At 31.0% G+C, this 24,828-nt stretch overlaps 2 protein-coding genes and 2 long non-coding RNA genes across 9 annotated transcripts; 2 read left to right on the top strand and 2 right to left on the bottom strand.

Annotated features, from left to right (window-relative positions):
- The first annotated feature begins 3,446 nt into the window (after window positions 1-3,446).
- Window positions 3,447-8,916, top strand: LOC106666721 (putative defense protein Hdd11-like). Its single transcript, XM_014394097.2, has 5 exons — window positions 3,447-3,550; window positions 7,739-7,944; window positions 8,004-8,131; window positions 8,394-8,485; window positions 8,572-8,916. Exons 2-5 carry the CDS (start codon window positions 7,740-7,742, stop codon window positions 8,639-8,641), a joined length of 495 nt encoding a protein of 164 aa, XP_014249583.1. The 5' UTR covers window positions 3,447-3,550; window position 7,739; the 3' UTR covers window positions 8,642-8,916.
- On the bottom strand, window positions 3,557-14,309 carry LOC106666723. 2 transcript variants are annotated; one of them, XR_002910419.1, is made up of 3 exons: window positions 14,272-14,309; window positions 5,347-5,365; window positions 3,557-5,281 (listed from the first exon to the last, which is right to left on the bottom strand). It is a non-coding gene; the product is annotated as an uncharacterized LOC106666723 (long non-coding RNA). The 2 variants fall into 2 exon arrangements; XR_002910418.1 differs by lacking the exon at window positions 14,272-14,309 and adding an exon at window positions 12,376-12,414.
- Window positions 14,310-14,555: 246 nt separating this feature from the next.
- Window positions 14,556-24,111, top strand: LOC106666718 (poly(A) polymerase type 3). Of its 5 annotated transcripts, none has more exons than XM_014394094.2 (14): window positions 14,556-14,784; window positions 16,106-16,208; window positions 18,249-18,476; window positions 19,223-19,481; window positions 19,546-19,650; window positions 19,720-19,870; window positions 20,001-20,212; window positions 20,286-20,491; window positions 20,562-20,839; window positions 21,471-21,540; window positions 21,612-21,663; window positions 22,332-22,481; window positions 23,000-23,134; window positions 23,197-24,111. In XM_014394094.2, exons 3-14 carry the CDS (start codon window positions 18,256-18,258, stop codon window positions 23,233-23,235), a joined length of 1,878 nt encoding a protein of 625 aa, XP_014249580.1. In that variant the 5' UTR covers window positions 14,556-14,784; window positions 16,106-16,208; window positions 18,249-18,255; the 3' UTR covers window positions 23,236-24,111. The 5 variants fall into 5 exon arrangements, with proteins under 5 accessions (XP_014249580.1, XP_014249579.1, XP_014249578.1 ...); XM_014394093.2 differs by lacking the exons at window positions 14,556-14,784; window positions 16,106-16,208 and adding an exon at window positions 17,138-17,423 and having other exon boundaries at window positions 23,197-23,241; window positions 23,388-24,111; XM_014394092.2 differs by lacking the exons at window positions 14,556-14,784; window positions 16,106-16,208 and adding an exon at window positions 17,138-17,423 and having other exon boundaries at window positions 23,197-23,273; window positions 23,388-24,111.
- LOC106666722 lies at window positions 16,909-17,753 on the bottom strand. Its single transcript, XR_001340469.2, has 2 exons — window positions 17,319-17,753; window positions 16,909-17,122 (listed from the first exon to the last, which is right to left on the bottom strand). It is a non-coding gene; the product is annotated as an uncharacterized LOC106666722 (long non-coding RNA).
- Window positions 24,112-24,828: the final 717 nt, after the last annotated feature.

Here is a 24,828-nt window from a genome sequence, read left to right as displayed (position 1 = left end):
AGTAGATTAGTACATTATAGCATTTGAATGTTGCAGGATGGTTAGGCATAGTCCTTAAATGTTTACATCAGTATCAAAACACAAAATAGAATAAGTATTTATCAAGTTTTCTTGTTGGGACTCTACCGGTACAATGCACTCAATTCTGTGATTAAAACCATACTTTACAAAAAGTGAATCAACTTTCTCACCCCACCTCAATTATTTCTATCAGTCAATTCTGGGATTTTTCCTGAAATTTTTATTAGAAAGCTGTATAATATCAATCAACAAAAGTGGTGGCAAATCTAATGTTCAGAGTCCAATTACCGAACAATCTTCCATCTGCAAATTATTTTAATCACTTGTATTAAATAAATTAACACCTCCGATCTTAACACTACTACAGATCAAAAACGTGGTTTCACCAAAAGAAAATCAACAACTATAAATCTTCTTTTCCAGAACTTTATTTTAAACTCTTTTATTAAAAAGTGTCAAGCTAATGCCATCTACACTGACTTTACCAAAGTATTTGACAAAGTAAAACAACTTCTGATAGCTAAATTAGCAGTTCATGGATTACATGTCACTATTTTATGTTGGGTCTCTTCCTACCTTACCAATGGAAAATGATATATTAAGTTATACATAACATACATAATATATAATTTAAAGTAAAATTACGACGTGGAGGTCCGTCTGCCCAAATTCCCTATTAGAATACTGCTCCTTAATATGGTCCCCACACTATAATACTTACAGTAAATTATTAGAGCACATTCACCACAAATTCCTTAAATGAATAGGCTGCAGCAAAAATTACTTCCTAAGGTTCCTCAGTATTAATGTTCTTGTTATGATAGTTGCTTTTATCAAAATAAGAATATTTTATTCCTACTTTAATTTTGATTTCTTCTAGCTATTATAAATGTACTTTTCTTTCTATCTGTTGTAATTTTTAATTTACATAGTAAACTGTAATGTATTTAGATTTTGTACATTAAAAAAAGTGTGGCTGTCCATTAAATAAATAAATAAAGCTATCAAATCAATAAACAATTCCAAAGACCATATTACTCCTCTCATAAGTAACACTTCTTCACCTAGTTCTTATGGGTATGACACTCCCAGGAAAAATGCAGTTCTTGCTCATTATTTTGTGAAAGTAAATGAACAAAATCTGGGCATTGTTTCATTTACTAAAAAAGTCAAAAAGCAACTAAAAAATTGCTTCTTCCTACCCAACAGAAATACTCTGACTACCTTATCTACCCCTAAAGAGATAAATTTTTTAAGAAACTTTAATAATAAAAAACTCCTGAAGATAATAACTTAACACCTACCCTTGTCCAAAATCTCTCGAGTGTAAATAGATGTTGTCTTTGTTGGTTGATTTATTGTGTATGGTATGCATTGAATATTCTTATTGACTTCTTTTTTTTTTATTGGACTTATGTACCTGCACCTAATGTTGAGATTAATAAGTTATTGTATTATTATAATAATTGTTTTGTATAATGCCTGTTTTTTTTTTAGTATTCATTTTCTTCCAAACATTTTATGTTTAATGTATATTTAAGGCAAAATGCCCCCTTTAATTCCGACTACGTGAAAAAGGTGCACTACTGCCCGAAGCCAACTGAACACACTATGTAAACAAATAATGTAAATAAAAAATTATATGCAATAAAATTCATATATAAAACAAAATGTTGCATCATATTATACATGCTGAGATGTATAATTCAGAGATGTATATTAATGCATAATAAGTTAATAATTAAAAGTAAATTTGTGAGATTTTGGATGGAGATTTCTGCAGTTTGGTTGCTTTCATCAATTTGGCCTAACTATGCTTTCTTCTTTTACATCTATAAGTTGAGCCCGGATTTATGTACTATAAAAATCCTCAAATATGCCATTTATTATCCACTAATGCAACCTCAAATATGCAAAATTATATGCAATAAAAAACCACCAAAAATACTATATTATTTACACTAAAAATGTTAAAATATGCAGCATGAATGTGAGAGGCATCACTCGACAGATATTAGATTAATATTAGATTAATTTTTTTAAATCTAGACTTTTTTCTTTTCTTTTTAATCTACTACACATTCATTTTGAAAGGAAATAGGAAAGAAAATTATGTCACACAAAAACATCTATAATGTAAAATAGTGTACAAAATAAATAATTAGGTTTAAGTTAATGATCTCAATTAAAATTCATAATGAGATTAATTTCAAAGTTAGTTTCTGTAAGTACAGCGATTATTGCTCAAGTATATTTGTACCTCGAAAAAGACTTTAACGTCGGTAAAGGTGAAGGAACGATATTTTAAAAATTTCATTAATTTTCGCTATTTCAGTCAATCTGGTAGTTTTATAAAGAATTTTTTAAATTTCTCTTTAATTCCCGCACCACCGGGGATTTTACTAATATCTGTTTTGCGATGAAGAAAAAATCCAACCTTCTATTTTCGAAGAAATTGAAAAAAAAGAAGGAATTTTTCGTGAAAGACAAATAAATGCCCAAGAAGTGGGATCTCAAATGAGATGCAAATTATTTCAAGAGAATTCTAGTGTGCCAGTTTGCGTCTTTGTTCCTGGAAAGCTAACTGAAATTATTAAATGCTCTAGGTCTTTTTTATTAAGCAAACACAATTATTTCAAACAAGCATATTTATGCAATGCAAATATGCAGGATAAAACTTGAGCTGTTTTATCATGGAGGAACGAGGAGGGGTCCGAAGCGTTCTATCATACCAGCGTGAAAAGCTAAGCAAATAAAAACAAACGAAAAACAAAGCTATAATACAATATATATATTCCGATTAATTTGGCCTATCCTCCCATCTTGGTGTCTGCAGGGAGATGCACTTGTAACCAAAACTACAGTTTTAAAACTAAAACTTTTTTAACTCGATTTCACCGGTTTTAATATTTTTCATAAGGACAGGTTTAGTATTGCACTATTTCATTTCAAAATTGAACGGACCCCCACCCTATGCATATCAACTGCTTTCTTATAAAAATATCAATATAAAATATATTTTTTTCTTTTATATTCCGTCAAAATGATTTCCTATGCCCTCAACCTTTTCCTCGTCAGTGACCAATTTTCAACCATTGGTAACAAGAGGCCTGCATACACTATCATATGGGTTTTTGTAACTTTTTGTGGAGTTAGTTGTAATTTGTATATATAATATTTTTTTTAAAAATTAGCTATTCTGTTTGCCTCGCCTATTTTGTAATGTTACTCCATATTGGCTCATTTTTTCAAGAGGGCCGGATTGTACATTACCTAACGTAGGTTTTTCAAATTTCTTAAATTCTCATTGCAACTTTTGTTCCTTTTTGTCGAAAAATTAAATGTTCTACTGCTAGGAAATTTCTCTGGAAGATTGTTGACTCTTGAGCCTTGGCCTCGTGAACATTGGGAAACACACCGTTCACTTGGAGAGAGGAAGAACGATAATGGTAGTGGGGCTGGGATATGAGCGTAAGAGCCTAAGAGGACAATTCACCTTTTGAAGCCAATTGGACAAGAAGAAAGACAAGTAAGTAGACTTTCATGCATGTTCAAGTTTGTAGTGGCAATTCAATATCTTTAAATTTTACCTTTAAAAATTATATATATTACAAAACCACCTACAAAGACGAATTCTAATTTTTACACGTGCTCTATTGTACATTTCTTAAAGCAAAAGACGATAAAATGAATGATAATGAAAAGTGAAGTCAAAATGTATTGAAGTTATTTTCACAAGTTTATTAATAGGAGCTATTTCTATACACGTTTCTATTTTTACGTTTCTAATTTCCTTTAGCGTTAAGATTTTAACATTATTTATTTTTTGTATAGAACTGAGTATTATATATCTTAATGTGGGCTTAATTTTGAACTTGTGCGGACAAAATTGTGTATTGGTTTAAGAAGCATTCAAATTAAACTTATTTTTTCCAAATACTTTTGTCCAGACTACAATATTCTGGGAAATGACAAACATACTGGAGTCTTCTTTAAAACAATACAGTGAAATTTAAAAAATAATTAGTTTATTTTTATTTTAAACACAACCATATTCTACAGAAAATCAGATAAACGTTTGATGAAATTCAATAATTGACTCGTTAATGTTAACGTAAATAGTAACTGAAGCCTGCTCAGGTCTATTCAAAATCCGATGAAATATTGTTTTAAATTGTTATAATTTTAATACAGAAATTTTTACATAAAAAGCATAAAATTACAGAAACCGAACAAAGCCTTGAAGGGCTTTGTGTGCTTTACAAACCGCCCGATGTTGCGTGTAGGACTCGTTTTAATTTTTCAGGAAAGGCAAAAAATGCTTTGAAAATGAGGGGTCTCAAATAAAATGCCGATTTCAAAAGAATTCTATTGTGATGTTTGTTTACGTCTTTGTTCCTGGAAAGTTAACTGAATGCTGAATAAAATTTTAGGCTATTAAATTGTCTATATTTTGTCTTTTTCCTCTCATGCCTACTTTCTTTTTCTGTTTCTTTTTCTAGGCAATAAAAAAGATGTCAAATTTGCGATAATATTCTTCAAATATACAAAAATATGCGGATTGAAATTTGAATCACTGTACCACGGAGGTATGATTCGGATAAATATCTGATCACCACGGTCATAAATGTTACGAAAAAGAATATGCAAATAATTTATTGTGGATTAAGATCAGATATTACGGATTAAGAATATATTCTTTGGAAATTACTATACTACAATCAAATTTGTTATAATATATAATGGGCCCCATTTACCAGATTAAGTTATAATATTACCGTGTAACGTACAGTTTAATTTATTAACTACAAGCCTGTATTTCTGGTTTAATGTCGTTTTTGTTGGGTGCAGAGTCGAACTTTGCTGATCTGTTCCATTAAACCCAATTCGTTTACCTTTATTGAATATAAGCGGCACAACTATATTTATTGCTACACCGCATCAAACGCTGTTCAAAAGTTCAATTGGCCACTTTTTACTTTAATAGTTACTATTCTTTGCATTTATTTGGTTTTTCCTCCGGTGATGAACATAGGGTTGGAAAGGGAATTTAATAAAACGATACGAGCCAATTATTAGGCAAGGACGGGCTTCAAGGACCTGCTCAAGAATCGAAGATTATTATTTTCCAGTGTTCCAACTTATTAACTTAATTGCGTACATTTTTTTTTTGCCATCCGGCATCATCAAGCATGCTCTGTAGACCTCGAATTTATCCTTCACCTTGTTAATTCGCCAGATCATTGGAATACATAATGCCCTACAAAGAAAAAACTATTGTTACTGCTTTCTTCGCTTTTTCCTTATGGGGACGTCGCGGCTCACCTTGGAAGATTGACGGGAGCTGCGGATCATAAGAAAAAATTCTAATTAAAACAATTATATCGTATAATTTCAACAAATCACTTTTATATAATTAATTATAGATCTATGATTAAAATTGTATGGGTAGTTGAACACAAATGTGTTTCTTTCTCTCATTACATATTTTGATTGTCATATTCATTACTAATGGAGCTCTAATCATTTCCTTAAGAAAACGAGATAATAAATTGAAATTTTGTTTAATTGTTCAAAACAAAATTTGAAAGTAACTCCCAACGAGAGATTTCAACAACTAAATTCGCGTTTATCGTGTTATAATGTGATATTTAAATCATCGAGAAGAGAAAACGTCTTTTACCCACTAATTTGAGACCTGTTTTTATTACATTAATTTGTCCTACTTTTACCAGCACCCCTCTATCCTATTGCACACTCAACTTAGCAAAATTATAAAGATGTAATACAGAAAATAATTGTATAAATTTTTTAATGTGTTTATATAGGTTTTTGTTGCTCCTCTTTTTATTTTTTTATTATGTATCATGTAATTGATTAATTATTTTTATGCAAAGTATGGTTGAGATGGCTTGTGACACTCATTTTTCAATATAACCACACTTTAAATAAATGTTTAAAAATGACTTCTTAATTTTCAGGTTGTTTTTATTTTTATTTTATTTATTCTTTGGGGGGATCAAATACACAAACTACTTTTAAAATATTATCCGTTTATGTTTAGTGGTCTAATTAATCATATTAATTATTTCAATTAATTATTCTTTGTATGTATGGTCTTGTTTGAAATGAAAAAAGTAGTAGTGTCATGAGCGGGATTCGAACCCACAACCTTCAGCTTTAAATATTACATTTTTTTTTACATTTGTATTATATTGTATTATAAGCTTGGCTAAGATGGATTGATAGGTGTATGTAGTGTTCATGCATATACACATAAGTTGCGTCAATAAAAGTAGTACAACACACATTTTGCTTACTCTCAATATTTAATTAAGTGGGGATATGAGTAGACTGATATTTCTTCATCTGCCTAATACTGCTTCCTCCTGATATATATTACACAGGGCGGGCGACCAGGACCTGAGGGGTTAAAAGCCTAGGTAGGCCCGTACCCCTCCTCCTGATACTGGGAGTACCAAATCTTTCATTAATCATTGCTGAAAAGATATTTCCAAAGAAAATTCAACTCAACCCGTTTAAGGTCTCTACAGTACATGGCAGCCCTAGAAAAATTCAGCACTCTTGTTCCATTTGGAGAGAGTTTAAACAAAGGAATTTAAACCTAAAATTCAACATGTTCAGATTACACGAACAGTTCGACATATTAATTGGACTGGAAAACTTAAAAATATTAAATGCAAATTTAAATTTTGAGGAAAACCTATTGGAAACAAGGAATCTGAGTAGCTCTGCGAGAGTGTTTGGCAAATCCAATGTTTTACGTTAGAACCATGAATGGAAAAGATTATTAAAAGTGGAAAATGTTGAAAATGGAATAGATATAATTCTGTATTGCAATATACAAATAACATCAAAATCCCAAAGTATTTAGTTAGAATTAAAAACTTCAAGACATTAGGCAAGGTTCTCAACCAAGGGAAAACAGCACAAGTTCAATTTTCCTGGTCTGCCAGTCCTAACTGGTTTTGTCTTTCAAATGAATTTCGCCATCAGGAGTGGAGGGCTTGTGCTCTTTCAACACAGTTCTAATTTTATTTATAGTTTGGGCGACGGCGAAATGCCAAAATACACCTGACAGATCAAACATTCCAAGTGACTATAGAATCATCAATGAATCTACACCATGAATAAATGTCAATAACTTTTTTATGGGGTCTGCAAGGAGATGAATCTGTAGTCATTTAGAACAATTTATTATTATTTTTATCATCATTTTTATCTGTCAAATACATTTCACCATTGGCCCAACTGTAAAGTTAGAACTGTGTTGAAAGAACACAGGCCCTCCACTGAAGATGGTGAAATGCATCTGAAAGAGAAAACCAGTTAGGACCGGCTGGCTGAGTGATCAGATACGAAGCTACATCATGTTCAAACCCTGCAGACATCGATAAGAAATATTCCAATGAAATATGTAATATGTTAGGCTGGAGGATGAAATGGAGAGAAATCTACAGATTTATCTGATCATGATGAGGCTCAACTCCTATTAATGTGTAAAAATTGTCTTACATTTTATTTAGTATTCTGATTTTTACACCATCTCTCAGCTAAAGTAACATTATTAAACTGTACATTTACATGATAACAATACATTCATGTATCTAAATTTGTTTTTATTCTTTTTTAACTGATGAGTAAATTTTATAATTTCAAATGATTTTTCAATTTTAATTTCGTAATTTCATTACAGAATGAAATCATTTTATCTGATCTTTACAATTGCCTTCATTTTATTTGGTTTCGCCTCCTCATATAAATCTGGGGCACCCAAGGAAACTTGTGAGGACATGACCCCACAGCACAAAGTACCACCACAGAAAAGCAGGTCTCCTTATGTCATCAGATTGTCCAGAACGAAAATTCATGCTGGAGAGTCAGTCGACGTAACTATTACGGGTGTGTTGATCATAGATGTGTAATGAAATGGTTTTATTATATAAATTTATTCTGTCCAGGAAAGACAACCGAAACCTTCAAAGGATTCTTATTACAAGCCCGTCTTGGATCGACACCAGTTGGAAAGTTCTCTACCAAAGGCAGCTCAAACCTGGTGAAATTAACTGACTGTGGATCTGGCTCTCAAGTAAGATTACATAAGTTTTATTTATATAATATAACAAAAAAAATAAATATTTATATCAATTATTCAATAAATATTTTATTAGTGTAGAATTTTTTTATTGCATCCGTGATATTTAATGTGAAGTTTGCGACTTTTGCTCTTGCTACTGAAGTAGAAATATTAACAGTTTTCAGTTATTTTAATGATATTGCATTAAACAAACAAAAAGTAATAACACGACCAAATAAATAAAAATTTCATTTTTTATCTATTGTGTTAATAGAATGCTGCCACTCATGCTAGCCCTGATGATAAGAAAGAAGTTGTTCTCAGATGGACAGCTCCACCGAATCTCAAAGAAACAGTAGTTTTCTAGTAAGTGTTCTGTAATAGTTTATCTTGGTTTGGATTTTATTTAATAATTTAATATGTTAAATTGTATTTCATTTTAACTGTTTTAGTGCTACTGTTGCCAAGAATGGAGGTGAATTTTGGGTTTCTCAAAAATCTCGAAATCTGGTTGTCGTGTAGACTTGAATTTTATGAAGTTGTATGAATCCTCTTACTCTTACTTGCCAAAATAATTCCTGACCGTTTTATATTTTATTTTCATGAAATGTTTACGCATCTCTCAATTTTAAAGAATCCCCATTTCACTATATTTATACTTAATTTTTTTTGTGCAATATAACAGGGACACATTGTTTTTGGTATTGATATTGTATAAGGGGTAGAGAACGTAGAAAGTCATACTAGAAGATTTAGTGAAAAATAATATTAAACATGTAATTTTATGACCTTTTGAACTTTTTTGTATGTAAAAACAATTACAAAAGCCTTAAACCAAATCCTTCATAACATTGCCCCAAATTCTAGACCAAAAAAGACTCATGATAGTTTGAGTAAGTAATTTTTTTATTTTACCATCTTTTATTTCAGTTGAAATAATGAAGAAACTAGGATTATCAACTGTTATTACAGTTAATTTATTTAAACAGTAATAGCAGTAATGGTTTATTTAATTGGTTGAAGCACCAAGATTTTTCTATGTTCAGAGTGCCTTTTCTAAATAATTAATTTTGCTTAGACCTAAGAGAGTAGGGTACATTGAACATTTACAACCACTTGGCAGAGGGTGGCCTTACACTTTTCTTTTTGTTTGAGCAACCAACAACGTCAGGATTTCTTATTAATCATACTAAATGTTAACAAAGTAAAACTTTTGTTAGTTTAATACAATATTTTGACAATAATAAAAAATTATCTTAAACTTTGTATGATACAATACTATTTATTTTAGACTTAGTTTCTGGCTAGCCAGTTTTGGATGATTGTTTTCTGTAATCCATAAAGCCAACAGATCTGGGTCTACCCCATCTTTATAGTTTTAAAATTCTTAATGTAGCTGAGCCATTTTCAGGATTTTCATTCTATTTAAAATAGTTAAGCAGCTGCACACTCTTTATTGCCAATTTGAAAATTGATCATTATAGTTCATTTTCGACATTAATTTTCATTTTTGTTTAATTTTTTGTGATCTGGCCTGATCTTGGTCCATCTTTTAAATTGTAGTTCTCTAATTTTATGATGCCGAGGCTTGCTGTATATTTTCATTGCTGTGTATATTGTAATCAGTATTATCATCAAAAACAAATGACTTCTCTTGCATTTTAATATTTGTATTGGTACTATTAGACCATTTATTGAGGTTTTTAGGCTGCAAAATCGAAAATAAAGTGGTAAAAGTTAAATAATAAATGGAAAAGTGGAAATTATAAAATGGAAAATTTTTTAAATGTAATTTAACTGTGTTAAATATCCATTATATTTCGTGGGTCTGGTTGACCAAATTACTTCTTTCAATTAATTAATCTTTTTATGTAAGGTTTTGATTGAAATGAAAAAGCTAGTGTCACGAGCGGGATTCGAACCCTCGACCTTCGGCTTGGGTAAGTTCGAATCCCTTCTTGACACTACCTTTTTCATTTCAACCAAAACATTGCTTAAAAAGATTAATTAATTGTATTAAATATATTTGTCAAAGGTTGAACTAAAATAAATCAAAAAGCTTTATAATCCATTAAATATTGCGTAAACAAAACGTTCAAAATTTCATTCTATAAACAATCTGTTGTTTACTTTCATTTTTGCCTGCCAATTCGCGTTGTTTTGGGCTGACAGTCGCGTTTCGGCGTCTCGCCATCTTCAGCGGTGGGACAAGAGAAAACACTGCAATATATAACGATTTCCACAAAAGTATAACAATTTCACACGGCAACGCAATTCGGTGCCAAATGGATGTAGAAATGATACTCGGAGAAACACTAAGAAAACATTCAACCAAGCATATTGTCGTCCTATCAAATATGTAAATAATTTTCGAAAGAGAAGAAACTTTCGGCAAAATAAAAAAATTTGAAGAATTGCAAAATTTATAAATGAATTTGTTGTAAAAATTGTTTTTAAATGTAAATACCATTAAAATAAGTATCATTAAGAAACATGGTATTGAAACCAATTATATGTAATAGGTCATAACAGTTCACAATTATCAATCAATCGCAAGAACTTTACAATTATCTGTTGCTACTAAAACAGTCGTCAGTTTTATAACTAATTGTTTAAATCTAAGCTGATTGCGATAAACTAGAATGTAATATGCGTAATTCTTGCAGGAAAACAATTACACCCATCAAATCATGCAATTTTAATTTTTAAGAAAGGTAGCGAGCCTTTCTAACTTTCTTTTGGGTTCGTCTGCCATAAAAATGTCAAAGTTGAATAGTGTGACAGCAAAATGTTAAATATTACATTTTAAAAACATTAACAAAGTCGCAAAGGATAACACAACTCTGCCGTGTTCAATTAATTCAGCACTAAGTGTGTATTGAAAAGATACTCGGGGAAAATCTGAGAAACCATCCAAGGATAGATGGAATTTTACATCGCCATCAAATTAGCAATTTTGGAACACAGGAAGCTCTCAAGGAAAAATGATTGAAACTTTACAAATTATTTTGATGTATCAGCCTTAACATTATAATTTCTGTAAAAAAAAGAAAAGAAAGTAGAATGGACTCCTAAGCTAGCAAATAAATAATTTAAAGTTGGAGCTGTAGATATGAATACTGTAAGTCGATGTTTATATTTGTTAACCGATAAATGATTAGAAATAGTTTCAAGTTTTTGATGAAGAGAATGTGTCCTTCGTAGATTTGTACAAACTTAGTGGTTTTTTTTCTTGCAAAATTCACCATATCCTTGCATTTTGTGTATGTATAATTGTTTAAAAATTATTACGTACGTATAAACAATTTTCTTGAAACTTAAATGTATATTTGAAAGCATTAACTAAGAGGATATTAAAAAACATTATATGCTACAGCTTATAACTTAAAGAACTTCAAAAATATACGATATAAAGCCTGTTACGTATACAGTGAATTTGTAAATGATTGTTTAAATCAACACTGATATTTCGTACAAGTAAAATATAAAAATACTTTATCCTTGGTGAGAAAGTCTACAATCTTTCTCAAAATTTGCTCTTAAAAACGATCCACGATTATAATCCAATAAAAATTTAATAAATTGAAATAATGCCGTAAACTTTAATGTCATATTCGGGAAGTTTCAAAATGACAATCACTAATCAATTCATCAAATTCATGCGAACTACTAGCTAAATTTTTAAGACAGCTCATATATCTTATTTTGTTTTTATTAATCCGTTTTTCTTTTAGATCGATAAAGCTTAGCCGTTGATTATTGTTTGAAAACAACGGTACAGAACGGTTAAAAGTTTAATTTTAAAATTATTGGCCAAAGCTCAGAAGGAAAACAACTTTCCCTTGGCTTTTAATACCATAAACTTAAACCAAATATCGAACAGAACACGGACTAATAAAACATGAGCGAACTTTTCCAATTTGTTCTTCTAATTCTTGTTAATTCTAAATTGTGCATGTAAAAAGCAAAGTTTTAAAAGCGACATAATGTCGACTAAGTCAATCCAACAAAAATACTTTTGAAAACCATTAGCCAATAGACTAAAAAGGCCAACAAAACTTTCTAGTAGCGACGTATTTTCAGTTTCAAATATATATTGTGCTAGTAGATTAATTATTAAGATCATCTTCAGGGCCTGGGATTTACAAACATTGTTTACATATAACAAATACATTTAGGATATGAAAAAGCGTATTTAAACAATGCAAAATATACGTATATATTTTTAAATGTTCCATCAAAGTATTTCTACTCACTCAAAGTGTTTGTCTTCTGTGTAATTGTGCCATTCTTGCGTGCCCTGTTGAGAGTACCAGTGAGATATTGCTGTTTTATGTTTATATATGTTGGATTTGGAAGGGGTGGGGAAGTAAGTCGGTATAGAAAAGACGTTTTTGTATAAGGCGTCGGCTTCTTTGAGGTGAAAAGAGCCGACGAAGGGAAAAAATGTATTGGTAATGGTTCGGCCAGATTATCCTTTCAGGATTATATAGAAAGGGATAAATAGGAAAAGGAAAGCTAAATTGTTGGACAATTAGATTATATGAAAAATATTTGATATGTGGAATGTAATGGGATGATATATGTATGTTATCTATATTGAATTTGATTAATGATATTGGCGTAGCTGCGACTGAGTTTACATGTATCTGTTCTGTAATTGATGCTGGGTTTATCTCTGTTGATACAAACCTTTTCTAAGAAATTACGTTTATGTTTGTTTTGTTCTATATGTAATATTTTTGGATTTTCGAAGTCGAAATTGTGTTGGTGTTCAAAATGGTGGGTAGCGAGTGCTGTAGGATTTTGCTTGGGTTTTTTGAAATCATAGATATGTTGTTTCTCTCTTGTCCACCGATGTAAATTGCCGGACAGTTTGAACAGTTGATTTTGTAGATTACGTCAGATTTATTTGTTATTGGTGTGGGATCTTTAATTTTGGAAAAAAGTGTTTGAATTGTTTTATAATTTTTGAAAGCTATTTTGAAGTTATCGGACGAGAGAAAGGTGTTTAATTTATGTGATAGGCCTTGAATGAATGGCATGGAAATGTATGCTGGTTTGTTTGTAGTTGATAGACTTAATGTAGTATTATTAATAATGTGTAGAGATTAGTGACCGTTAATCGATAGTAATTCAGATATTGTGAGATGCGGTCGGGTGTGATGTAGGTTTCAGAAAAACATTTTCTTTATCGTGCCAACGTTTCGATCTTTTATTGAGATCATCTTCAGGGCCTGGGATTTACAAACAATGTTTACATTTAACAAATACATTTAGGATGTGGATAAGTTAATTTATACAATGCAAAATATATTTTATATTCAAACATTATAAATTCACTTATCCACATCCTAAATGTATTTGTTAAATGTAAACATTGTTTGTAAATCCCAGGCCCTGAAGATGATCTCAATAAAAGATCGAAACGTTGTCATGATAAAGAAAATGTTTTTCTGAAACCTACATCACACCCGACCGCATCTCACGATATCTGAATTACTATTATTAATAATAGTGAATGGTGTTAGTGTTAAGTTGTAGTTGTTGATTATTCTGTTAATTATGTGTATAGGGTAGAGATTGTTATGGAGGATCTGTTTGTATATCTTTATGTTCTTGTGGTGAAATGATTCATGGCTTAGGGTAATAATTCTCTGAAGTAGCCCTTTGGCCGTGTTTATTATTGTCTGAAGAGGATGGTGAGATGTAAAGTTGAGGTAGCGATCTGTGTTTCTTGGTTTTTAATACAATAAATAATAATAATCTCTGCAATTTTGTTTAGTAACATTAACAAACGGTATTTTAAACCGAATTTCTACTAGTTCACAACCTGAGAATATCACAATTACATGCTATTGTTAATTGTTCAAAAGAACCGCATGGAAACGGAAAATTGAGATTGCATACTACCGAAATGAAAAAAATACTCATTCTTGGTGAGAAAGTCTGCAATCTTTTCAAAACTTACTTTTAACTGAATGAACCAAGTTGATAAACCAATATAAAATCGAACGAATGGAAATTATGTTGTAAAATTTTAACTTGTTAATGGATAAATATTGTTATGTTGGAAGTGTTTTAAAATACAATCATTCTCCATCATATTCAACATGTGAACTACTAGTAACTAAAATTTTAAGAAAGCTTACTTTTTGTTAATTCATTTTTCTTTTAAATCGATAAAGCTCAGCCGTTGATTATTGTTTTAAAATAACGGTAAAAAGCAGTTAGAAGTTTATTTTTGTTTGACAAATATTGGCGAAAACTCAGAAGGAAAACATAACTTTCCCGTTGCGACGTAATTCAGTGCCAAATGGATATCGAAAAGATAATCGGCCAAAATCCTGGAAAACATCCAACGAAGGATAGTTGGATTTTTACGTCCAGATCCGGCAAATAATTTAAAAACCGTTTCAAAATCTCTCGAACAATAAGTTCGAAGTTTTGCCAAAAGCACAAAAACGTCGAAAAATACCGGTTGCCCATGCTAACCTAGCGCAGTCCCTGTTTGCAATGGGGAAATTAAACAGTGAGACGCCATATTAACTAGTAGTAGGATGGGGGATTTGTTATAGACGTATTTCTGTTGTTTTCTGTCTGTCCTAAATTTGTTAGTTTGTACGAATTTCAAGACTACACAATATAATTTTAAACGGCAAAAAGTAAGTACATATTTATATAACAGCACTTCCTCTCTCGTCGTTTTTACAAACTTACAACGCTTTCGGTCCCGTCGTAAACAAATCAGACTTCTACCTTTTACTCGATTTTCAATTTAATTGTGGGATTTGAAGAATTTTGACCCGGCCGCGCTCGACATTATATCGGATTGTTTTTTCCGTAAAGATTTTACTTTAACCCGCGTTTTGTTTTGTATGTCTTCCTTTTAAGGAGAGCCCTCTCTGTTCCTGATTTTCGTCCTCCTTGGAAATTAAATAACACATAATTATATCAATCCCTCCTTCTATGTCTTATGTTAAAGTCAATTTACACATTCTGCAAAAATTTCGGGCCAAAATTTAATTTTAAAAGCTTAAATAGGCTCTTTAGTTTTTTGCACATGTCTATCTTTCTTTACATGCTCATTCTATTTCTAATTGAAAATGATCATTTAATATAACACATAGAGCATGTTACATAATATCGAGGTTTTCCCCTTTTACCAGTTTGAATTGTCATCTAGTAACCTATTGTTATTTTTAATAATAACAATTCTGCTTTGTCAAAAAAAACCCAGAGGAACTTCATTTCTACCTGGATTATCCGGAGGCCCTTTCTAGAAAGGGATTACCGCCTACCGCTATTGTATGATACAATACCTGCTCACTTTCCTTTGCTTTCCCCCTACTTTACCGAGTCACTTTTCCACCGGACTTGAAGGTGTACACAGTATCTTGATCGCTCTCCTGACGGACAGTTTGACTTATATTCAGTTGCAGTCTCGACTTAGATACAGTCTCAAGCTATGCATTATCGAAGATCTCAATATACTTGGTTGGCTAGCAGCTATCAAGCGCGAAGATCAACACAAACCAGAACAAATAGTGTATCGAGGTAACGGATTTGTAAACAACAAAACTATGTGTTGTTATAGAGAGTTGTACTGTATCCTCCTGTGGTCTTCAGGATGAGAAGTTTGATAGTTACCTCTCATCAAGGGAATGCCATCCTCACTGATTTGGTCTGAGCAAATCTGTGACAAAATCATCGAGGATTGGCAGACCAAGATGATAGGTAACTAACAAATTACAGACAAGGGGGTTGAACTAGGTACCAACGTCTCTTTTTTGACCAGAGTTCTCAAATAATCTGACTGCACTCAATATTTTGTCACTGTCTCCAGGAAAAGATTATTTTCATTAAAAACTTAAACGAAAGCACCTTTTTCTTCTTTTTTATCACTATAAGTTTTAAATTAGATTTATTAGTAGACTAGTAGTTTAATAGCTTTCTTTGAGTTTTGAATTAATTGTCTTTTCTAAGATGGTGAGATGGATCTAAAGAGAGGCTCTACGCAACACTACCTAGGCTCTGTAATGCTTCTCATCAATTGAACATGCTAAAACATTGTGGCTACAATTTTAAGGTAATAAATAGTTTCTTAATGACACAACTAGTTTAGTGTGCACAGTTAATTAGAAAATAAAAAGTTAAGCTCAAACAGCATATATTTCTATAGTGTGAAATTTATTACCTTAAGGTATAGTTCTTAATGGTAGTTTTGGGTTTGGTTTTGGATATTTATTCTATCAGAATTACTCCCCTTTTGCCACAATTTTTTACAAATTATTAAATTTTTTCATTGTAAACTTTTGTACTTTTTGTGTTGTTTGAAGACAGTATTACTCTTCAAACAGCAAAGAATTTACTATGTATATTAAGTAAAAAATTGAATCCTGTCTGATATTTTATAATGTTTTCAGGTTTTAAACTTAGAATTTGAAAATAAAAATTCTTTGTTTTATACACTTCTAAATTATATTGTGATGACAAGATGGAGATTGAAAATTAAATTTAAAAAAGATAAAAAAAATGTTTAAATAACTCATTACAATATATATACAGCAGCATTGTAATGTTTTAACCATTTAAAGCTTTTATATCCATTAAGTTATTAAAAAATAGGCCATAACATTGATTTTCAAATAAATCATGGGAGGGGAGTAGGTACTGCAAAATTAGCAATTTGAAAATTGGGAAATAATGTAGTTGTTTAATTTTGAAATAAAATTAATAATATAGTTTTAATTTCACAAGCTTAAAAACTTCCAAAACACAAATGTTTATAACAATATATTAGTCATTCGATTACAAACTGATCAGTCTTCCAATCGAAGCTCCAAATCTTGTCTATCTGACCCAGTCAATTTTTTGCACTCTGCGCATTAATTACGAGGAAATGTTCTTTGAAAAACAAACAAAAAATATAAAAATACATGATTTGTATTCATTCTTCTGATTGCAGCTGAAGTTAAAACAGGCCAGGGGTTTGTCATATGCCTGTTGATAAAAGATTAAATAGACTTAATGTTTTAATATCAATTTTAACACAGTGCAAGGAAGAGTGATATTTGTCTGGAAAAACAAAACAAAAATCTAACCGGAACTACGTATGGCTTTTGTTACAGCGCGCTTTTTGAAATGATTTTGACAAACTAATTTGTATATTAAAAGCATTTGTTTTGTCTCTACTCACATGTGAATTGCCTAAAGAACATTTATTCTATCTCAGTTATTGAAACGTTAAAGAAATATTTTTTGTTCACCAAATGCTGTTGAAATCTCCATATAGATCTTTCTGGTAAGAGAGTTTTGTAACATATGCTTCCTAACATATACACAATGCCAAAGGTTTTTTTTTATTAGATCATATTGTCGATCATATTATTCTTTTCACTCAACTTGCCATCCACATTATTTTAAAATTTAGAAGTAAACTAGCATGAAAGTTAATTGTTGCAGTTTTGATATTGAAATATTTAGTCTAATGCAATGAGAAAAAACATGTGTTGCAAAATAAAAAGGATGGCAATTTAAAAATAATAATTTTTTATTGTCCAACAGGATTGGACAACTTGTAACTAAAGTAGTTCAGCTTTATTGTCACTATCGACATTTGATTAATTTTTAGTTCATGAGATTTTATATTTTTCTGTATCATGTCAAAAGGTTAATAATTAATTTATATAGATTAACAGTATTAGTTCTCATCCTAAAAGGTTAAAATTACTTTTTCTGCTTTCAATTTCTTGATAGCTATATGACGATAAGAGAACTACCTATTATCGATTGTTTCAGTTAATTTCATGTTTAAATTAGGATGTGTCAGTGCAACAGTTAATTTTTGTGTTAGTGACAAGTATCTCTCTAATATCAATCAACATTTACTTACAATAAACTATTTTTTAAACAAATTCCTTTATGTAGTAGTTCATAAAATATATTTAAGGTGTTAAATTTAACATGATTAATGCAATAATGGTGTGTGTAACAGAAATTAATTTTAAATTTTTGTCTTGCATGTTATGTTATTATCCCCATTATTTATAGTTTTAATCGTATTTCGCTCTTAAACCCTTTGAAACAATGGTGTGTATGTTTAGAACTCTTTATTAACTTTTGACAGGGAAGAAATGTGGTCGTCCCAAGGTACAGTGCAGCAGCTGCCCCCGCAGCAGCAGCAGCAGAGCCAACAAATGCAACAGCAGACGGCTACTCAGCAGCGCACTCTTGGCTTGACATCGGCAATAACTCTGGCTGGTCCGAAACAAATAGATGTCCAGAGAACAAATGAGCTTGTTCAAGCGCTTAAGCCCTACAATGTAATGGAGTCTGATGAGGAGCTCAATCACAGGTTAGACTTTGAAAATACTGTTGACAACTAATCTTCCATGTTTCTATCCGATTTTGTACTTCATACTATAATAAACCATCCGTATGTTGTTTGTTTTTATTAAATTTGTTGCTAATTAGACTTCTTTCAGTATTACTATTTTTTCTGTATAATGTACTCCCCAAAAAAGCACAATTCAGGTTTTAAGATAGTTTATTCATAAAATCATCCTATAAATTGAGGCATTAAATATATCTTGTTAAGTTGTTAAAAGCATGCAATGTGAAGAGAAGAAAAAATTTAGAAATTTGACTATTATATTCATGTAGGTTGATTGTCTCCTGTCATCCTGATAAGCATACTGATGTTAGTTTTTCTTTTTTTTTCTTTTCTTATGTCAGATTTATTTATCATTAAAATTTCTTCAGAAAGACTTCTGAGTGTAATGAAATGTTGAGATACATTTGACAGACAAACCTAGCAAAAAGCAAACAGGGTGATCAAAGATGATCAAGCTACACGTCCATAACTTGACAAAGTTCAAGTTCGGTTTTTTTTTTTTTTTTTTTTTTTTTTTTTTTAAATAATAATAAAGGGATGTTACATTAATTTCTGTGTATAATAACTGCCTTTTTGGTTTTTAAAAATGTTTTCTAGTTTGAAGGTAGTTTCCAAAAGCAGTTATTAAACAAACTTAAAAAAATTTAATTTATGTTTTTGTGAGCTGTTTATTTACCTTTGGAGATATCCGTTGTCCATACATATAGGATGGAGATCCTCAGCAAGCTGAACCTGTTAGTGAAAGAGTGGATACGCGAACTGAGTATCAGTAGGAATATGCCTGAAAGCGTGGCTTCACAAGTTGGCGGCAAAATCTACACATTCGGCTCATACAGGCTCGGCGTACATCACAAGGGTGCTGACATCGACGCACTCTGTGTGGCTCCAAGGCATATCGATCGCTCTGACTACTTCACTTCATTTTTTGAAAAGCTCAAACAAAATCCAGAAGTGACAGACTTGAGGGTGAGTAAAAATAAAACAATTGCATATTTTGAAGCATTTTAATTTTTTGTGTGTATTCCATCAGGCAGTAGAAGATGCTTTTGTACCAGTAGTTAAAATGAATTTCGATGGTATTGAAATTGACATGCTATTTGCAAGGCTTGCACTCAAAGAAATTCCAGATGCAATGGTAAGTTGACAATCTGTTTATAGAATGTCGTATTAATTTAATTTATAACTTATTCATTATTTTTTTCAGGACTTAAAGGATGACATGTTGCTTAAAAATCTCGATCAGAAGTGTGTTAGAAGTTTAAATGGTTGCCGAGTAACTGATGAAATCCTTAGGTTGGTACCTGACATCGAAAACTTTCGCCTCACACTTCGCACAATCAAATTATGGGCAAAACGTAAGTATTTTTCACTTAAATAGTGCAATAATTGTTTATCAATCTGACCTCAACGTAATGCATGCAGTCTTACAATTGTCTTCAAAGCTTCTTGAAACATGAAAATGTTTAATTAATAATTTTTTTTCAGGGCATGGGATTTATAGTAATGTAATGGGATACCTAGGGGGTGTTTCTTGGGCAATGCTAGTAGCAAGGACTTGTCAACTTTATCCGAATGCAGTTGCAGCTACCCTTGTACATAAGTTTTTCCTTGTTTTTTCACAATGGAAGTGGCCCCAACCTGTATTACTAAAACAACCTGATACGGTAAATCTTGGCTTTCCTGTGTGGGACCCTCGGGTAAATATTTGCCAGCATTTGATTTTCTTGTATAATTCTGTATATGCTATTTTTTATTTGGTTTTTATTTTAGGTAACTGTATCCGATCGTTATCATTTAATGCCGATTATTACCCCCGTCTATCCACAACAGAACTCAACTTTCAATGTTTCGACTTCAACAAGGACAATCCTTCAAGAAGCATTCAATGAAGGTCTTTCGATTACAGACGACATTATGATAGGAAGAGCCACATGGGATAAATTATTTGAAGCTCCTAACTTCTTTACAAAATACAAGTATTTATAACGACTAAATATGAACTAAATATTTATTATTTTTCACTTGTTATAATTTTTTCTCTTTTAGACATTTTATTGTTTTAATGGCCAGCTCTGGTAACGCTGAAGAGCAGTTGGAATGGTGTGGGTTGATCGAATCCAAAGTTAGGCACCTAGTGGGAAATCTTGAGCGCAACCAACACATAATGTTAGCTCATGTCAATCCCGAGTGCTTCCCAGGACCACCGAACCCACCAGGAGAGACAACCAGCCCAACGTCTATGTGGTTTATCGGCCTTGTTTTTAAGAAGCTTGAAAATCTGAATGTCGACCTCACATACGATATACACTCCTTTACAACATCAGGTATGCCACTTGAAATGAAATTATTATGTTCAAAGGTTGTCAGGTAACTTTAAAAATAGGTTCAATTGAAATAAACACTTTCTTTTATAAATAGAAAAAAACGTTGAATGGGTGAAATTCAGTGCAGATCAATGATATTTTTTAAAAGTAAAGGTTGAAAAATTGTTTTAATCCATTTGATATGTCTGACAAGTCCAAGTTCAACAACTTGCATAATCCTTTACAGTTCGTGGTCTGATTGACCAAATAACTTTTTTCAATTAATTAATGTTTATGAAAGGTATTGGTTGAGATAAAAAACTTTCATAATGTGCTTATATAGTGATGAGCCTTTAGTTTGAATCAGTAAGAGCAGGCGCCCTAGTTTTCTTGAATTTATTCTAACTTATAGCTATATTATTTGAGTAAAAAGTATTTCTAAATAAATTAACAATAAAATGTAAATTTTTTTACTTGATAAAAAATTGCATTTTTTTAATACCTAATACTGCTTTTTCATTATTGGTTTTTATGTGCACTTGGATATTTCTTCTTTACTATATAGTTAATACATAGCATGTTTGATAATCAAAAATGAATTTTCTACAAAATGCAAATTCCTCCTTTCTTTTTGCCTTTGTTTTGATTTTAGTCCATCGGCAAGCGACTGCAAGTAAAATGATTAAAGACACAATGAAAATAGAAGCTCGTCATGTGAGAAGGTATACAATTTGGGGGGAAAAATGTGTTTATATTATGACATGATTAGTAAATGATTATTTTTACTTGCCAGGAAGCAGTTATCCGCTTATCTACCAGCCAATATCCTGAAGAAAGAGAAAAAGGTTGGTAACTTGGATGATCATGATGATACCGATTCAGATGACGGTGACGTCTCTGAGCATGAGCGTGAAGCCCAAGTCGGTCAAATAGTACCAAGAATGAACCCTGTTCCCAGTCAAGCCAAAACCGTTAAATCAGAACATGAACCAAAGCTAACCTGTCCACTTCTTTGGGCTTTCAATGATTTTTTCTTTTATACCAGCCCTTTTGAAAATGATAGATTCCAAAAAATACTCTCAAAATTCAATCACAACCCATCCAATAACAAGGAATACTGTGATAAAAAATATCCTATTGCCATCATTTAGTAAAATCCAAAACATAAGATGTGCGTTGAAAAGGTTGTGAACAGCCCGAAAGTAAATGATGTCGCAGCTTTGAGAATAAAGTTTGTCAGTATAACCGTTCTTTTTAGTTTTATGAATTTTCTTTTTTATTTGATTGATTTTTATTCGTATTCATTTATTTAATGCGCCTTTGTTTTAAAACGCTTCCATCAAGACTACTTCAATTGTTGTTAACTTAAATAAAAATAAATAACTTTTAAACAGTGTTGTATTTATTTTTATTATAATTAATAAATGAATAGTTTTATTAAAAAGGATCAACAATTAATTTTGTTTATTTCATTTTGTATATGATGTCATTCCACTAATTTTTACTTGTTTAGATGGCGGCATCAAGGAATAGCACATCTCCTCTTCACAAAAATGGAATCAATCAAAACCAAGGAACTGAAAACCGGCCTAAAAAAAGGCCGTCAGACTCAAATCCGGATTCGGCTAATAAGAAGCCGAAAATGAATGAGTTAAACGATGTGGTAACCTTTTAAAAAAACTTTTATTTCCAAAATTTTAATCTTTCACAAAAAAAGGCTGTGCTCGATTAAAAATATATCTATAGCTATCCCTTTAATAAAAAATAAAACTAATATAAAATACATTTAACTAATTGGTGGGAAGCAATAGTAAAATAGTTTTATTGTTTTACAAGTAAAATAATTGATACAATTTATTCAATGCTAACTGTTCAGTGTTAATTTGTACAAGTTATTGGTAGATCTATCATTTTAGCTTTATCTGTTATGAGTTTTTTAAATTAGTTACTTAATAAATGGTAGAACATAATTAGAATCAATATTCATGCTGAATGTTTTCAAATGGTTAAAAGAACTAGATGCTTCCTTCTTTATTGGTCAGTCTCTTTAATTATAAGATCTCTTTAACTAAACCTTATGTAGTAAGCATGCATTAAAGTGACAGCCTTTTTATTTTCTTAGCCAATTCTCAAATAAACGATTATCTTATATTGTTTTGGTTTTTCCTTGCTTTGTTTTAGGAAGGGGATAATAATTCAAATAGTTCTGTTGTGGTTTCATTTGATGACTCAAACTCCTCCTTGTCAGCAGACGAACATAGTATTAAACTTCATAACCAAGAGCTGAAGGGAACGCTCGAAAAAGTGGCTGCAGAGGTGAAAAAAATTAATTACCGTTTTCGCTAAACTTTAATATGATATATGTGTATTGCTTATAGGACGGGGACACTGGCCAAGATGAGGTCATATGCATTTGATAAAATGTAATGTTTCAATATTTATTTTAGTTTACAATGTAAGCTCAAGTTCTTTAATTTTTAAGTACAAACATTTGTCTTTTGTCACTTTTCTTATTATTTTTTAAACGAATCTTTAGAAAATTCTTTTGAGGGAAATGTTGTGTTTGCAGCGAATAACGGTGTGCGTTCTTAAGAAATAGAACATAAAAACGGCTTCGAGAAGAATACCAAAGGAATTTGTTTTTCATTCTTTCTCTTTCGTCCTTTCGATTTGTCGAAATAGTTATTATTTTTATTTTCGACAAAGGAAAAACAACGTTTATGGTAAGTAGATCCTGGGACAAATTCTGAGAAAGATCTAATCTCAGTGTTAGATTGGAAATTATTACTTTCCATTGTTAGTTTTTCCTTTACTTGAAGTTTAACTTTAACTTCAGTGTTTTGATGTACATATATAATCGAGTGTAATGAAATTCAAGATTTCCTTTCCGAAGATGATTTTCCTTCGGTTCTTCTTGTACCATTTAAACCATATTATTTTCAGACATTGAAGAAATTGATTTTTTTTTTAATTCTTATTGTAAAATGTATACTGATATTTTGAAAATGAAGAGTTGTATGAATTATATTCTTACTTAATTAATAGAGAATGGTAAAAATGACTGTATTAAGTTATTCAAACCAAGGTTGAAGAGATTTTTAAATATTAAAAAAGTTTGAATGCATACTGTCTATTGATCTTTTAGGTTTGATTTAGTGTTTTAAATCCAGTAGCATTCCTTTAGAAAATTTCCTTCCCACAGTAATGTGCCTGTTTATCATCTGTAAATTCCTTTAGTTTTTTTTGTAATACAATAGACTTTGTGGATTCTGACTTTTCCTCATCTAAATTGGTGATTAATACAAAGTTTTCTTCAGCTTTGGTTTTTTTTGTCCTATTTACATATTCTCCTCCTTATGTGTAGACAAAATTGACCTAGCAATTTAAATTCACTTGCAGCCAATATGACTATTTATTGATTTGTATGTAATTATTTGGACATTTTCGTATTAGATTCTTAAAGGGAGTTCTGCCCGATTAAAACTGGTCTGTTTTTTTTAAACTAAATTCAAACTAAGTAAAGAATTGGATTGGCCAATTTTAAAAAAGCAATAACTAGTTACTTGCCTTTCATTTAACATGTGGGTAATTTTTTTTTTTTCCCCCTCTTTCAAACAGCTGAATTGTACTTACACTACCTGATATCCATGTTCACGGCAGACATTCCTAAATGTGTCAATATGAATGTTCATTGTAAAAAATATTAAAAAATTTATGGTATTTTTTCCTTTAAAAACATAATAGAATATTTAAATTTTTTGCCTGTTATTTTTGTAGAATTTTATTGTATATCTGTTTTATTCCTTTATGTGTAAATAAGATTGTAATTCTCTGATAATAAATAAATCATACCCTCCCCTTTACTTTGTAGTACTTATTTCTCTAACCTTTACTATGTCTTTTCATAGATGATGGCAATTCCATTTATAACACGAGTTGCCGTCGTGTGTATGAAAATTACAATATGCAATTTAAAAGTTACGTACATTTATTTGTGGGTTTTCAAAATA

This window comes from Cimex lectularius, unplaced genomic scaffold (genome assembly GCF_000648675.2).
Source record: "Cimex lectularius strain Harlan isolate CLEC.00 unplaced genomic scaffold, Clec_2.1 scaffold223, whole genome shotgun sequence".
Taxonomy (NCBI): Eukaryota; Metazoa; Arthropoda; class Insecta; order Hemiptera; family Cimicidae; genus Cimex; species Cimex lectularius.
The sequence above is the reverse complement of the archived record's forward strand: the minus strand, read 5'-3'. Positions and strand labels throughout refer to the sequence as shown.

Bases quoted from the DNA above. Each gene is read 5' to 3' on its own strand.
- LOC106666721 (XM_014394097.2), top strand. From the start codon at position 7,740: ATGAAATCATTTTATCTGATCTTTACAATTGCCTTCATTTTATTTGGT. The intron at 8,132-8,393 runs GTAAGATTACAT...TTGTGTTAATAG, and splicing joins ACTGTGGATCTGGCTCTCAA to AATGCTGCCACTCATGCTAG. The intron at 8,486-8,571 runs GTAAGTGTTCTG...TAACTGTTTTAG, and splicing joins AAAGAAACAGTAGTTTTCTA to TGCTACTGTTGCCAAGAATG.
- LOC106666718 (XM_014394093.2), top strand. From the start codon at position 17,392: ATGCTGTTGAAATCTCCATATAGATCTTTCTG. The intron at 20,213-20,285 runs GTAAATATTTGC...TTTTTATTTTAG, and splicing joins TTCCTGTGTGGGACCCTCGG to GTAACTGTATCCGATCGTTA. The intron at 22,482-22,999 runs GTAACCTTTTAA...GCTTTGTTTTAG, and splicing joins TGAATGAGTTAAACGATGTG to GAAGGGGATAATAATTCAAA.